Source organism: Chiloscyllium plagiosum, unplaced genomic scaffold, assembly GCF_037043375.1.
Source record: "Chiloscyllium plagiosum isolate Xiang-an unplaced genomic scaffold, Cpla_swu_hap1 HiC_scaffold_3, whole genome shotgun sequence".
Taxonomy (NCBI): Eukaryota; Metazoa; Chordata; class Chondrichthyes; order Orectolobiformes; family Hemiscylliidae; genus Chiloscyllium; species Chiloscyllium plagiosum.
This window is the reverse complement of record NW_028270141.1, coordinates 70,165,144-70,181,236: the sequence shown is the minus strand read 5'-3', so window position 1 is coordinate 70,181,236 and position 16,093 is coordinate 70,165,144. Positions and strand designations below refer to the sequence as shown.

The following is a 16,093-nucleotide window of genomic DNA, read 5'->3' as shown; positions in this document are numbered from 1 at the left end:
CTTAAGATCTTGAAGGGACTGGGTTAGGGTTGCTATCCACTCGAAGTTTACCCTTCGCTTTTTGATGCGGGGGACATGGGGCGGAAAAGAAGAGGGACTAAAACAAAGGGATATACGTAGGAATAAGAGATTTACCTTTTAAGACAGTTTTCTTTTCTAACCTGGCAGTGGGTAATTAGAATGTAAAATTCTCTTCCCAGAAAGTAACCAGATCAACTATCACCCTATTAAATGGTGGAGCAGGCTTAGGGGATAAAAGGTCTATTTTGTTTCCAAATCCTATGTCCAGGTTCCTATGAAAGGATCGGACTGGCAACCATGGCAGCATGCAACATGAAATGTCCTCGGATTTTGAGAAGATTTGTGGCTCAGGTTGAGGTTCTGGATGCAAGTTTGCTCGCTGAGCTGTAAGGTTCGTTTCCAGCTCAGCGAGCAAACCTACATCCGTGAAGTGTCCTTTAAGAAGTTATCATTGAGATTCAAAAGAAAGAGTTGGTGGTTACAGAGTCAACATTGAGGACTGTGATGGCAACTCCTTGCTGACCACTGTATACTATTATGCATTTGCCTCTGCTGAGCTCATCCTGCAGGTGAGGCAACACAAACCCAGGGTTGGTGGTTGAGGTATCTAAGATGTTGAATGCTAGGCACAATTCAAACAAGTCATTGCTCGACAAGTCATTTTGCAACTTTACGAAGATGTTAATAATGAGAACTTTGCAGGACGGAGTGTGTCATTTCATTTTAGATGTTGAAGTCCATCTGGTTTCAATCCTCTACGATTTTTCTGCAGCTGTTTAGTACAATTCAGTGGCTTGCTCGTCAATTGAGGCTAGTTAAGGATAAAGTATATCGTTGTGGATCAGTCGTCACAAAGACCAAAACAGATTAGGCCAGATTTCCTTCCCCAAAGATCATTTGCGAATCTGATGCATTTATATGAGCAGTAGGAGAAATCAAGGGTTACGAGAAAAGGGTAGGAAAGGGGACGTGAGTAACATTGGATCAGCCATTATCCTGTTGAGTAGCTAAGCAGAGTTCAGGGGTCAAATGGCCTACTTCAGTTCCTTATTTCTTACCACCTTATAACTGATGATCATTTCAAGGCCCTCTTACTGAGACGAGCTTTCAATTCCAGGTTTTTATTAGGTGAATTTAAATTCCACCGGTCATTATGGGATTTAAACCAGTGTTGCCAGGGCATTAGCCTGGTCCTCTGAATTGCTAGTTAAATGACCACAGTGCCACTATCTCCCAATGGCATGTTTCATTTTTAATTCTAATTCTTGGTAAGACTTTAGTCTGCACAAATTCAAACTGAGAAATGCCAAACTAATTTTCTATAATTATGCTCTGCGGTTGGTTGTCACAAAGTACAAGTTAACATTTGAAATTCACACTAAAATTACTCTCACACACAAAGCACTGACCTCAAGCATACATCGGGTCCTTTCTTGCTGGAATCGTTGTAGAAAAGGACCAACAAGATGATAAATGTACAACAACTGGAATTCAGTCTTCACCAATGGCTTTAGTACTTCTGAGAGAAATCTGAGGAAGACAATCAATTTGTTATTTTTCATAATATATTCTAATTTCTAACCTTTTTACTCTGCTTTGGTTTCAATTATAAGTTTGTTTTGTGAATAGATGATAAACATAAAAATAATGCCTTTGTTCAGCAGTCAGATCCAGATTAATGCACTTCAGTTAATCACTTGGGGGCTCTAACAAATGTGTCTGTCCTTGGTGACTAACTGTTCAATTTTCCTAGAATGAATGATTGAAAAGTTCCAGCGAAACTGCAAAGCAAATTCCATCATTCCCCGACAGGCAGCATGCAATTATTTAAATAGATGATGATATTCTAGTTTTCTCTTTGAAAAAAAATCATCTATAATATTGACTTATTCACTTGATCATGCATTTCAAAACTATTAAAACTGTTTATGAAATACTTACCTGAAAAGTTTCAGTTATTTAATATCTATTAAAATAAAAAAAACTATAAAGTAATATGCAATCATGAACACTGACCTATATAGTTCAAATTCAGCTGAATTCTCAGAAGAAATTAGATTAAGGAAAACCGCTGGCTCAGTTTTAGGTTGAAAAAAAAAGGACACATGAGGATAAAAGACAATTACTTGAATTTATTTCCAAAGAGCTCTAAACAGCTAAACTACAATACATCAGGTCAGTGCTACACAGGTTTTATGGTTCCTCTGTTTCTGAATAACTGTGTGTTCTAGCATTGTTTATATATGCCACATATCCCTGTTACAACATCCATAAGAACATTATGGCACACCTAATTGTCATTAATGCCAGTACTTTTAATGCTCACTTCCAATATCCTCCAAAGTTCAAGTAATCAAATTATGCAGCAGATTTATTATGAAACAAAATATAGTATTTTATCGACAATTTGTTATTCAAACAATGGTTCTCAAATTTTAGTAACAACTGCTTTAGATTTAACAAAAATTGTCCTTTTTAGTTAGTGAATCAACAGTAGTTTAATCAATGGGATCCATATTCAATTAGGAGAAAGTGAGGACTGCAGATGCTGGAGATCAGAGCTGAAAAATGTGTTGCTGGAAAAGCACAGCAGGTCAGGCAGCATCCAAGGAGCAGGAGAATCGATATTTCGGGCATAAGCCCTTCTTCATTTTTCAGTACCATATTCAATTAGTTAAGCTTAAAAAGATTAAATTAACAAAACTAATGCTTTAACCTTCATGACCCAACAGATTTCAATAGATACATAATAATGACTTTTTCCTGAACTCCAGGTGACAAATTAGCAGGCATTTAGACTAATACACAATGATTCATTACAAGAATAAAGCATTATTGTTTATGCTGATGTCAAGATTATTTTGCTGGACACAAACATCAAACGTAGTACCCCCTTGTACCCAATCTATTCATATTTTAGATAACCGTTGTATCACAACAATATACATACTGGATGTTGTTTAAGATTCAGATTACTTTCCCCCAAGACTTGTCAAGCTCTTTTCTTACTGGTATCCACCTTTCATAATTCTATAATATACTGCAACAAGTCTGCATTGAATTCTCATCCAAATGCACCTAATTCCCTATTCCACTAATCTGGCAACAACCCAAGCTATAGCTTGTCAAGCAGCATCAAGTATTCATTGGCCTTAACCTGGACATCAATCTACCTTATCTTTGTTTATTGAAATCCCTTTTTCCAAATTCCATCAACTCCTTGAAGGTCAAGGTCTCTAACTTTGGCACACCCACTATTTTCTCTTTGGATCCTACGATTAGGTGCTCCAAAGCCAACAAGATTACCTCAGTCTGCAATTGTCCAAACCAAACACATCATTCCATTAAATGTTCTTGTTCATTGGGAAAAGCTTCCTATCCTCAACCTCATCCAGGATGAGCACATTGATGTCCCGAGATTCACTGTTATCATTATTGAGAACTTTCTCTGTTTAACAAGTAATCTCTCTCTACCACATTACATGTTCTACCATTTGTTTCTCCAAACTGTAGAAATTCTGTCATTTATCGGAGACTGTTCTCAAACATAGATCATAGAACATTACAGCCCAGTACAGGCCCAGCCTGTGGAACCAGTCTGAAGCCTATCTATCCTTCATTATTCCGTTTTCAACTGCATGTTTATTCAATGATCATTTAAATGCCTTTTTAAGTTGGTGAGTCTACTACTGTTGCAGGCAGGGCGTTCCACACCCCTACTACTCTCCCCGTAAAGAAACTACCTCTGACATCTGTCCTATATCTATCCCCCCCCCTTGATTTAAAGCTATGCCCCCACATGCTAACCAACACCATCTGAGGAAAAAGGCTCTCACTATCCACCCAATCGAATCCTCTGACTATCTTATATGTCTCAATTAAGTCACCTCTCAACCTTCTTCTCTAATGAAAACAGCCTTAAGTCCTTCAGCCTTTCCTCATAAAACCATCCCTCCATACCAGGCAACATCCAGGTAAATCATGTCTAAACCCCTTCCAAAGCTTCCATATCTTTCCTATAGTGCAGTGACCAGAACTGTATGCAATACCCCAAGTGCAGCTGCACCAGAATTTTGTACAGCTGTAACGTGACCTCATGGATCAGAAAGTCAGTCCCTCTACCAATAAAAGCTAACACACTGTATGCCTTCTTAACAACTCTATCAACCTGGGTGGCAACTTTCAGGGATCTATGTATATGGACACCAAGATCTCACTGCTAATCTACACTGCCAAGAATCTTACCATTAGCCCAGTACGAAGTTATGAAGTCGAAGGTGTGTACTGTACCTTTAAGAGCGTATGCTGTTCTGAACTGAGATTACAAGCACCTGTGTGTTTGATTAGATGGCAGTCCCAGAGTGTATCAGAAAAGTGAAAATATGTAACATTCGGCTGTGAAATGGACCTGCTATGGTTACGGTTTTGACAACAATTTGAAGTTAACCACTTAAAATTATGTCCCAGGATGTTAAAACCCAATCGAGTTTGAATTTATTGTTTTGCCAACATCAAACCAATAAGACGATCTGATGTGGAGGATATAAAAATGCAGACACTTTGAAAATTGCAGAGCTCGTAACTGCCATTGAGATAGACCCAAGAAAATAGGTAACACTTTCTATCAAAAGGTACCTTTTCATATGAAACATATTTGCAGTAAAAAGACAGACGACGACCCAGGGAGATCTTCAACTGGAAGACACTGAAGATGACAACTGCTGTGCGGTTTTGAAATTAAGTCAATGTAATTTTATTAAGTGTCTTATTGTCGTAGTGTTGGAGGCATGTAATAAGCAGTTAAGAGTGGGGGACGCTTCAAGTTGAGAATTATTGTTGTTTAATGTTCACTTTTAGAGTTAAAGAATAAATTGATGTTATTTTCTTTAAATAGTAAAATTTGGGAGTTCTCTGTCACTCATATTTTAATAGATCATGAGGTGAGGTGAGCTTTTCTGGGTGTTTGGTTTAATTAACAGAAGAGTTCACTGCTGTGTCGTAACAGTACCTGTTGGAGATAGGTAGCAGGAATGAACCGGAGTTGTATGAATAAGATTAGATTAGATTACTTACAGTGTGGAAACAGGTCCAACAAGTCCACAAAGACCCTCCGAACAGCAACCCACCCAGATCCACTCCCCTTCATTACCCCTTCACCTAACTCTACGGGCAAACTAGCATGGTCAATTCACCTAACCTGCACATTTTTGGACTGTGGGAGGAAATCCTCACAGACAGGGGGAAATGTGTGAACTCCACATAGACAGTTGCCTGAGGCAGGAACTGAACCCAGGTCTCTGGCACTGAGAGGCAGCAGTGCTAACCACTGTGCCACCCCAATAAGGGAGAAATGAAGAATTACAGTCTGGGTTAGAACGTCATTTAAAATGTACAAAACCAGAAACCACTGGAGAAACTCAGCAGGTCTGGCAACATCCGTGGAGAGAAAGCAGGGTTAACATTTCTGGCCCAGAGACCCTTCTTCAGAACACAATAGGTGGAGATAGAGCTGTGAAAGAGAGAGAGAGAGAGAGAGAGAGAGAGATACACAGACAGAGAGAGAGAGAGACAGACAGAGAGAGAGAGACAGACAGACAGAGTTGGGCAGGCAAAGGAATGGGTAATGGTCAGACTGGGAGAATGAATAGTTAATGGGGATCATCAGTAGCTGAGAATGGGTTGGTTGTGGGGAAGGTACTCAGCCCCTAGAACTATTAAACTCTATGCAGAGTTCTGAAGGCTGCATTGTCCCTAAGCAGGAATGTACCAATATGCTCATGTGGTTCTTCCTTTTCTCAACACAGTGGAACATTGTTGATCAAACTTGTGCCTGAAAAATGCATAAAAGGGAAAGAAACCGGTGTGCCCTGGACTGAAAGCTTGGGAGCACCGCTGAACATAATTAAGGAAAAGGGCATAATGGTCTTGTCTTTCGTTTTGTGCGTCAGTTTGAGCAAACTACACATTCAGCATGGGGATTAATAGATTAGCTGATCTTTCTTTATTGGTAAAATGGTATCTGCTGTTCTTTGTGGCCTGTTTAGAAGGCAAAGATCAGACCCCATAGAAAATAATTATTGTAATTAAGTTTTGGAGACAAAGAGACTTCAAATTTGAAAGGTATTTAAAGGAAATTTTTGAAGTGTTTGACTGACCTCGTACAGTAAACATGATTGATGTATTAAGATCACGAAAAATAGGAGACCATCATGTGGCCTGGTGAGTCGGTTCTGCCATTTAACATGGTTATGACTGATCTTGGGCTTTAACCCTTCCTTCTACACTGCGTCCCCCTCCCTTGATTCCCTGAAGGCCCAAACACTGGCTATCCCAGACTTCAATGCATTCAATGATGGAATATCCAGAGTGCTCTAGGGTTGATAATTTATTAAAAATAAATGTGGAAATTTCTACTAAAATCCAGTTTTCCAGAAGTTGGATCAACAAGAAACAATGTAGCATGGAATGCAGCAATTTAATCTGGCTTCAGATGTGATACAATTCTTGTTTTCATCATGCAAACTGGTCTGCTCAATTTCACACTTGAACGCAGGAGATTAAATGATATTTTCATCAGAGAACAGGATTAAGTGGAGCTCAGGAATCACGATGAATCCATTAATCAGATTTATACAATATTTTCCTATCAACTCACTTATCCAATGTGATCAGCCAGGGTGTAGAATTATAGGCATATGAACTGGAAACAAGATACTGCAGGCCCACTAGGGGGTTTTATGAAAGCCTGCAAAACATGAGACTTGATGGCATACAAGTAACAATGCTTTTCTCTTGGGAAGGATAAAACAATGGGTTAACATTCGATCCAAAAGCAAGTGTTTTAAGACTTCCTTTGTGGCTATAAATACAAAATATTTTAGTATGACTTGACTAGATGCAAAACTTCCTCACAGCCCTGTGCATTTTTGGTCTTGCGATCTAAAGTCAGTATTTCACACATCAGGGGACCTGATGACGGAGCTGAAAAAAGTAGCATAAAAATAGCTCTTGCACAAAAATATCAGCATTGAAATAATTGCAAAGAGACACAAAGAAAGATTTGAACATCATCACTGCGTACGCTTCATTTCAGTGTCAGAGAAGAATTTAAAAAAAGATTACAACACTGAAGACAGCGACATAACTCATTTCTGAATATTATTTCCTTTTTATTTGTGGCAAGTAGTTGGTTAGGATACATGTCTTTGAAATTTTAAAAAGACTGTTTCCAGTTTGACAAGAAACAGGTTTGTGAAAATTACTATTTAAAAAAAGAGAAAGCTTGTTACTATTTCAGTAAGGGTAAATAAACATCCACCAGTCCAGCAAAGCTTTATGCACTTTGAGGGACAGCACTGTAATACACAAGATGTTTCTTCTATAAATCACTAGGTCCCCATGTACAATTATTGCATGTGGAGCATGCACAGAATACTTTCAAGAAATTCATTTTGTTTTGACTATTACTATACTTCTGATCAATTCTTGTTTTAAGAGGCATGAGCCTGATGCAATACATAGGTCACCCCTGGTTTCAGTAGGTTCAATTCCTGCGTACGTTTATCAGTTGATTCGTATGGAAAACAATACAGCATAAAATGTATGTTTGTAAGTACAATCAAACGTGTGCATGTTGGATCCTTAAAATTAATCTTAATAAGGAATCTCGTTCTTGCGCAAGAGTTGGTAGTGGATTGCAAGAAAAGTAATTTGTGGAATGTCTTCAAGATGGCTTTTTGGATCACTTGCGGTGGAGCCCACTATGGAATAGGCAATACTGGATTTAGTGTTGTGCAATGAGGCAGACTTGATAAGAGAGTTTAAGGTGAAGGAACTCTTAGGAGGCAGTGATCATAATTTGATTGAATTTACCCTGCATTTTGAGAGGGAGAAGACAGAATCAGAGGCAACAGTATTACAGCTGAATAAAGGCAACTACAGAGGCATGAGGCAGGAGCTAGGTAGAATCGACAGGGAGAAGAGCAGAGTAGGAAAGACAGTGGAAGAGCATTGGCAGGAGCTTCTGAGTGTAATTCTGAAGACACAGCAGAGATTCATCCCGAGGAAAAAGTACAAGGAGGATGAGGCAACCATGGCTGACTAGGAAAGTCAGGAATAGCATAGAAACAAAAGAGAAAGCATGTGATGTGGCGTTGGGCAGTGGGAAACCAGAGGATTGGAAAACTTACAAAATCGAACAGTGAGCAATGAAAAAGAAATAAGGAGTGAGAAGATTAAATATGTGGGTAATCTAACCAGTAACATAAAAGACTAAGAGACTAAGAGTTTCTTTAGATATATATAATATATAAAAGGGCAAAAGAGGGGCAAAAGTGCACAGTTTGGCCACTGGAAAAGTATGCTGGAGAGACATTAGTTTGGAACAAGGAAATGGCAGAGGAACTGAATAGTTACTCTGCATCAGTCTTCACTATGGAAGACACGAGCAATATCCCAAAAATTCAAGAGAGTGAGGCAAAGCTGAGAATGGTGGCCATCACCAAGGAGAAGGTGCTAGAAAACTGAATGGCCCGAGGATGGATTTATTCACCTGAATCAGATGGACTACAGCTCAGAGTTCTCAGGGAGATAGCTGAAGAGATAATGGAAGCATTAGTGGTGATCTTTTAGGCATTGCAAGAATCAGACAGGGTCCCAGAGGATTGGAAAATCACTAACATGTCACCCCTATTTAAAAATGGAGCAAGGCAAAAGACAGAAAATTCCAGACCGATCAGCCTAACCTCGGTCATGGGTAAGATCCTGCAATCTGCTATGAAGGATGAGTTTTTGAATACTTGGAAGTGTAGTGTATGGTAAAATAGGGCAAAGTCAGCTTGGTTTCATCAAAGGGAGATCATGCCTGACAAATCTGTAGAATTCTTTGGGGACGTAACGAGCAGGTTAGACCAAAGACAGCCAATGGATGTTATCTATCCGGACTTCAAGAAGGCCTTTGACAAGGTGCCACACAGGAGGCTACTGAGTAAGATAAGGGCCCATGGTGTCAAAGGCAAAGTGTTAACATGGATAGAAATTTGGCTGCCTGGCAGAAAGCAGAGAGTGGGGAGAAAAGGATCCTTCTCAGGGTGGCAGCCGGTGACAAGTGGTGTTCTGTAAGGTTCAGTGTTGGGGCCACAACTTTTCACTTTATACATTGAAAATCTAGATGAAGGAACTGACGGCATTCTGGCTAAGTTTGCAGACAATACAAAGATCGGTAAAGGGACAGGTAGCATTGAGGTGGTGGGAAGGCTGAAGAAGGATTTGGACAGATTAGGACAGTGGGCAAAGAAATGGCAGATGGAGTACAATGAGGGAAAAAGTGTGAGGTCATGCATTTTGGTAGTAAGAATAGAGGGATGGACTATTTCCTAAATGGGGAGAAAATTCAAAAGTCTGAAATGCTAAGAGAGTTGGGAGACCAGGGTTATCCTTGAAAGTTGCCACCCAGGTTGACAGGGTTATTAAGAAGGCATACAATGTTTTAGCTTTTGTGAATAGAGGGATCAAGTTCTGGAACCATGAGGTTATGCTACTGCTGTACAAAACTCTTGTGCGGCCGCACTTGGAGTATTGTGTACAGTTCTGGCCACTGCATTATAAGAAGGATGTGGAAGCTTTGGGTGCAGAGGAGATTTACTAGGATGTTGCCTGGTATGGAGGGAAGGTCTTATGAGGAAAAGCTGAGGGACTTGAGGCTGTTTTTGTTAGAGAGAGGATAGTTGAGAGGTGACTTAATAGAGACATATAAGATAATCAGAGGGTTAGATAGGGTGGATAGGGAGAGCCTTTTTCCAAGTATGGTGACGGCGAGCACGAGGGGGCATAGCTTTAAATTGAGGGGTGATAGATATAGGACAGATGTCAGAGGTAGTTTCTTTACTCGAGAGTAGTAAGGGTATGGAATGCTTTGCCTGCAACGGTAGTAGATTCGCCAACTTTAAGTACATTTAAGTCGTCATTGGATAAGCATATGGACGTACATGGAATAGTGTAGGTTAGATGGGCTTCAGATTGATATGGCAGGTCGGCGCAACATCGAGGGCCAAAGGGCCTGCATTGTGATATAATGCTCTATGTTCTATGATTCTCTCAAGGTAAACTTGCAGTTTGAGTCAGCAGTCAGGAAGGCAAATGCAATGATGGCACTTATTTTGAGAGGAATTGAATATAAAAGCAGGGATGTATTTCGGAGGCTCTATAAGGCTATGGTCAGAACACATTTGGAGTATTGTACAGTTTTGGGCCCCATATCTTAGGGAGGATGTAATGGCCCTGGAGGAGGCTCATGAAAATGGTCTCAGGAATGAAAAGTTTAACATATGAGGAACGGTTGAGGACTCTGGGTTTATACTCGATGGAGTTTAGAAGGACAAGGGGGGACCTAATTGAAACATACAGAATACTGAATGGCCTGGACAGAGTGGATGTCGAGGAGAGCCCAGGACCCGAGGGCACAGCCTTACAGTAAAGGGAAGATCTTTTAGTACAGAGATAAGGAGAAATTTCTTCAGCCAGACAGTGGTGAATCTATGGAATTCATTGGCACAAAAGGCTTGAGGCCAGGTCATTGAGTACATTTAAGACAGAGATAAATAGGTTCGTGAGTATCAAGGGAATCAAGGGTTACAGAAAGTGTGGGAGAATAGGGTTGAGAAACTTATCAGCCATGATTGAATGGCATAGCAGACTCGAAGGGCTGAATGGCCTAATTTCTGCTCCTATGTCTTATGATCTATTTGAAAGTTAGACATTTGTAATTGTAAAGATACCAACTGTAGAAGAAAACAAGAAGAACTCAACTGCCTACAATGAGTTCTGGACCTACAAGATATTTTCAACACTGCAGTTCAATCATATTTAGAAGATTATATGAAAAGAAATAAAACAAAGCAGACTGGACATCAAAGCAATGCACTCATGAAAGTAGTCTATACAAAGTTAAGACTTGACTCCACCAAAAATATTCACATTAATTGTGTAGACAGGTGTCCAAACATTGTACGTCAAGGTTACTGAATCAATAAATTGATCTAGTATGCCTTTGCTAATGAACTAATGAGACATGTTCTATATTCCATTACCCCTGTGAGTCAAGTCACAAGACAATAATGTTCAGAAATGATTAAGGGAACCATTCTGTTTCATGATACCTTATTTCACCTTGTATCCATTATTTTTGATGCACCATTAGTTAGTATCCTTGTCAAACAACTACAAGTATAATTGGCAAGTATAATGTGGCAAGTATAATTATGAATTTACAAAACTGACATCATTTTCTATAGTTGCATTTGAAAAGTTCACTTCAATCAAGGAAGTGAATTTTAAGACACAGCCTACTTCAGCTGAATTCGAAAATATTCTTGCCCAACATCAATTTGAACTAAACAAACTGCTAAATCAAACAATGCTGTCAGCTACACTATATACAAGATCTACACATTTCTCACTTTGTCTTTAATTTTTTAAAAATCCCAACTTTTAGAGGGGTGTGGTTGAGTATTACATCGTGAAAGCTCAGTATCAAACCGTTACAGCATTACTGGCATACAAGTCTCCTTTGCATGGGTCTGAACACTTCGAGAGGAAGGAAGGTTTAGTACTAGCAACTGGTCAAGAGAGCAGAAAATAAATGTCATAAATCAAGATGGACAGAACACTGGTTTCAAGCTTCTTTAAAAAAAACTGACATTTAAAAAAAAAATTGCCATATAAATACATTCAGCCTCACTAATTCTTCTGAACTCCTACATCATCATATTTAGAAAAGCTGCCCAAGGTAATTTTGTGTGACAGAAGAGGACCAGAGGGCATAAATTTCAAAATAAGGGGTTACACATTTAAGACAAAGACGAGGAGGAATTTCTTCTGAGTGCAGCGTATCTGTAGAATTCTTTACCACACAGGACTGATCGAAAGTGGTTGTCAATTGTAAACATTGCTGAGGTGGCCAGATTTTTAATCAGTAAGGGAATTAAGGGTTCTAGTAAAAAGGCAGGGAAGTGGAATGCAGGATTATCAGATCAGGCATTATCACATTGAATGCCACAGCAGACTCAAATGGGCTAAATGTCCTACATGTGTTTCCATTTTGAATGTTGTAATCATTCTTACTACTATATTACACAATAATTACCTTGCACCTATAGTGTGATGCATTGAAGATCATATGAAATGCCCATCATATTCTTCTGGGCTGCTTGAAAAATTCAAAATTCATACTGTTTATATCAAAAAATTAATCTTACCTTTATGATTGTTATGTAGTCAAGCAGAGGTACTCTTAATACAGCAATTAATTAGAAAGTATAGTTAATCAAAGGAAGAAGAGTCAAAACTCTTTTCAATTACTCATTATTGAGTATTTCCTGAATATTACACAAAGGGATGACGTGTCTTAACATGGAAGTAGGACTCTGACTTTCATAGAGCAAAGCTCTTTTGACAGTTCAGACATATATCCACAGATTTGCATACGACATTCCTTGAGACATTTCAAATTTTTTCTCATGTCTTAATATGATGTGCTATCTTATTTGAATATTGCAAATAACCAGATTAATTAACTCAATAATTCAGACAGCTGGGTTCCTATTCTCATTGTATAGTTGAATAGGAAGACATAGTTTTTGTTTATTAGTGACCTTGTATGTCTTGCTCTTGAAGAAGGGTTATACCCGAAATGTCGACTTCTGCACCTCCTGATGCTGCCTGGCTTGCTGTGTTCTTCCTGCCTCCTTCCTGTCTGCTTTGAATTCTAGCATCTGCAGTTTTTTTTGTCTCTAACCAAGTTTGTTCCTTACACAAACAGGCCCAACCATCAGGATCTCTTTTCCCCTCAATTAACCAATCCTTCCACAATTTTCAAATCTTTAAATGTATGCGACAACTCTCCTTTTGCTAAATTTCTGCTCTTTTCCCTCTTTTTGACTTTGCTGATGTCCTCACCTTGCACTGTAACTTCTTAATAATAAGTGTGAGGGTCCGAGCCTTCCTTTCCAATTTCAGAATTTGATAAATTCAATTAAACCTTCAAATAAAAATCTTTGGATGCCCTGTTAATTCATCTAAATTCCTGATAAACATGCTTTACATTGATTTATTTGAACTGGTACTTGCAGGTCACCCATGGAAGATGGAACTTGTAGTTCAACTGTGTTTTTTTAAAATAAAAAAGTTGCCTGCAACACTTCTCTATTCTCCAGTCTTAGATTTTATGGACTTAATTTTATATTGTGTTTGGCATCAAATTGCTACTCGCAGACCCTAATTCTTAGGACTGTTTTCCTTGTGATTACCTTTTTAAAAGCACTTACTGTGTTTTGATCAGAATACTAAAATAATCTGATCCAATTTATGCTACTCTCCTGAAAATTCTACACCTTAACATTAATTTTGAACTAGCTTGCAGAGACTTTGTATAAAACGTGTTGAATTGCTTTCCATCAGAAGTTTTCATTAGTGATGCCTTATTCAGATGTTGAATGTTGCATTATGATGTCATCCAGTACCTGTCAGGCAAGGAGGAAGTGTTTGAGCGAGGGAGTCATGGATTACTAAAGAAGTTGAATCTGTTGTCAGAGGAAGAAGGTGGCTTATGTTAGGATGAGAAGTGAAGGCTCAGTTAGGGCGCTTAAAAGTTACAAATTAGCCAGGAAAGACCTAAAGTCAGAGCTAAGAAGAGCCAGGAGGGGACATGAGAAGTCATTGGAAGCTTTTTATAGGTATGTCAGGAATAAAAGAAGGACTAGAGAAAGATTAGGGCTCATCAAGGATAGTAGTGGGAAGTTGTGCATGGAGTTCAGGGAAGCATTAAATGAAAATTTTTTGTCGGTATTCACACTGGAAAAGACAATGTTGACGAGCAGAATACCAAGATACAGGCTACTGAACTAGACGGGATTGAGGTTCACAAGGAGGTGGTGTTAGCAATTCTGGAGTGTGAAAATAGTTAAGACCCGTGGGTTAGACGGGATTTATCCTAGGATTCTCTGGGAAGCCAGGGAGAAGACTGCAGAGCCTTTGGCTCACACTTTTTTTTAAAAAGTTGGGAAAGGATCCAAAATGACAAAATGACATTCCCCTGAACTGATATGGATCAGTCAGCATTGGAGTCAGCCTGCAGAACCAAATTCAAACATCATTCATTCAATCTTCTGTTCTCCCAAAAGTAGACAGAAGCTTCTTTAAATTAGATATTGAGATGACCAAAACTGCATTCTGTCCCTGCTGTAAAACATGTACCCCAGCTTTCAACAAAATTCCTTTCTCTTGCAACAAGTTGGAGTTGAATCAAACTATTTTCAATGTTGGTGTCATTTCTGACGCAAAATTGAGTTTACAACCACACATCCATAATTCATTCTGTCATATCTACCTCCCTACCACCATCCAACCTGGCTTCAAATCATTTGTTGAGAATGATTGCCTATTCCCATGTTACCTCTGGACTTGACTTCTGGCTATCCTCCCATATTTTACCGTCTGTAAACCTGGGGTCATCTCGTGCTCTTGTCCCATGTCCTAAGTTCAATCTATCCACTGCCGTTGTTTGATGACCAACAATGCTCATGGTTAAGCATTTGGAAGAATTTTTCCCATCTCCTCTGACTAGACTCATGATTTTGAATACATCTGTCAAATCTCCTCTCAGACTTCTTGGGGAGTAGTCTGAACTTTTCCAATATATCTATGTGACTGAAGCATCTCGTTCGCTTGTGTCTTTTTTGGGCTTATTTTAATGCGCAGATCTGGATACAGAACTCTAGCTGACACCTAATTCATGTTTCATGGAATTTTAACATTACTAATATGGACATGAGAGAAGTTAAGCATAGGAAACTGCATACTTCATGAACTGTGCTCTCAGCCTGTCAAGCCACCTTCAAAGAATTACTCACATGTACATCCAAGTCCTTGTATTTCAGCACCCTATTCAGAACTGAGCCCTTTATTTTAAACTGTTTCTCCATGTTCTTTCTATCAAAATGTATCACTTCACAATTTTCTGCATTAGATTTAATGTTTCATATTCATAAACAGAAAAACAGGCCTTTTGGTTCATCATGTTGACAATGACCAAATACCAAATCCAATTTAATTCCATTTAATCCCACTTGGTCCAAACCAACTATGGCCTGGCACTTTAAGTGCTCATACAGATGCTTCTGAAATGTTGCGAGAGGACTGCCTCCACAACCCTCTCAGGCAGTGCATTCGATATTTTTAACAGCTGAGTGAAAAAAACCTTTCCTCAGATCTCCTCTGAACTACTGAACCAGTTAATCCTCATCTTAAATTTACACCTCTGATCTTAGACATCTGCCCTGCAGAAAAGAGAGTTTTGATAAGGTTGTGGCTCAGGTTGAGGTTCTGTATTTACGTTTGTATCCTGGTGGCTAGTTTTCTACCTGTTTGTCCAATGTAGTGTTTGTTACGACATTGTGACAAACACTACACTGGACAAACAGGCTGAAAACCAGCCACCAGGATACACGCACATCAACTAGCCACAAAAAGAGATGACCCACTCTCACTAGTATTCTTAAATACAGATGAGGAAGGACACCACTTCAACCGAGACAACACATCCATCCTAGGGCAAGCCAAACAGAGACATGCACAGGAATTCCTAGAGGGTTGGCATTCCAATTGGAAGTCTATCAACAAACACATTGACTTGGACCCCATTTACCACCCTCTGAGAAAAACAAGAAATGGCATCACCACAGGAAATGACAACAACCACCCAAGGAAACCTAAAGATATAAATAGAGAGCAGGTCATTAATACCAGCGCTTCATCGGAGGCTCACTGATGTTGTCACCTAGTATGGTGACGAAACGTCTGAAAATTAATTTTCCAGCTCAGCGAGAAAACTTACATACATGGAGCAAAGATTCTCATGATCTTTCCTATCTGTGTTGTCTGCCCATTCCACTAATTTGTTCAAGGCTTTGTGTAGGTCAACACTATCCCCCTCACAGTTCACAATATTTCCAAGAGCTCTAATTATGCTCAGTATTAAGAAGCAAATACTACTTATGGGCTTTTCAATCTTGACGCT

The 16,093-nt window shown here is 39.2% G+C and overlaps 1 protein-coding gene across 4 annotated transcripts in view; it reads right to left on the bottom strand.

The window, feature by feature from the left end:
* med23 (mediator complex subunit 23) overlaps positions 1 to 16,093 on the bottom strand; it is a 122,113-nt gene that overhangs the window by 15,061 nt on the left and 90,959 nt on the right. For all 4 annotated transcript variants that reach the window (XM_043683331.2, XM_043683338.2, XM_043683342.2 and 1 more), the window contains one exon: positions 1,431 to 1,551. In XM_043683331.2, coding sequence (XP_043539266.1) covers positions 1,431 to 1,551 — 121 coding nt within the window. The remainder of the gene's footprint in view (positions 1 to 1,430; positions 1,552 to 16,093) is intronic.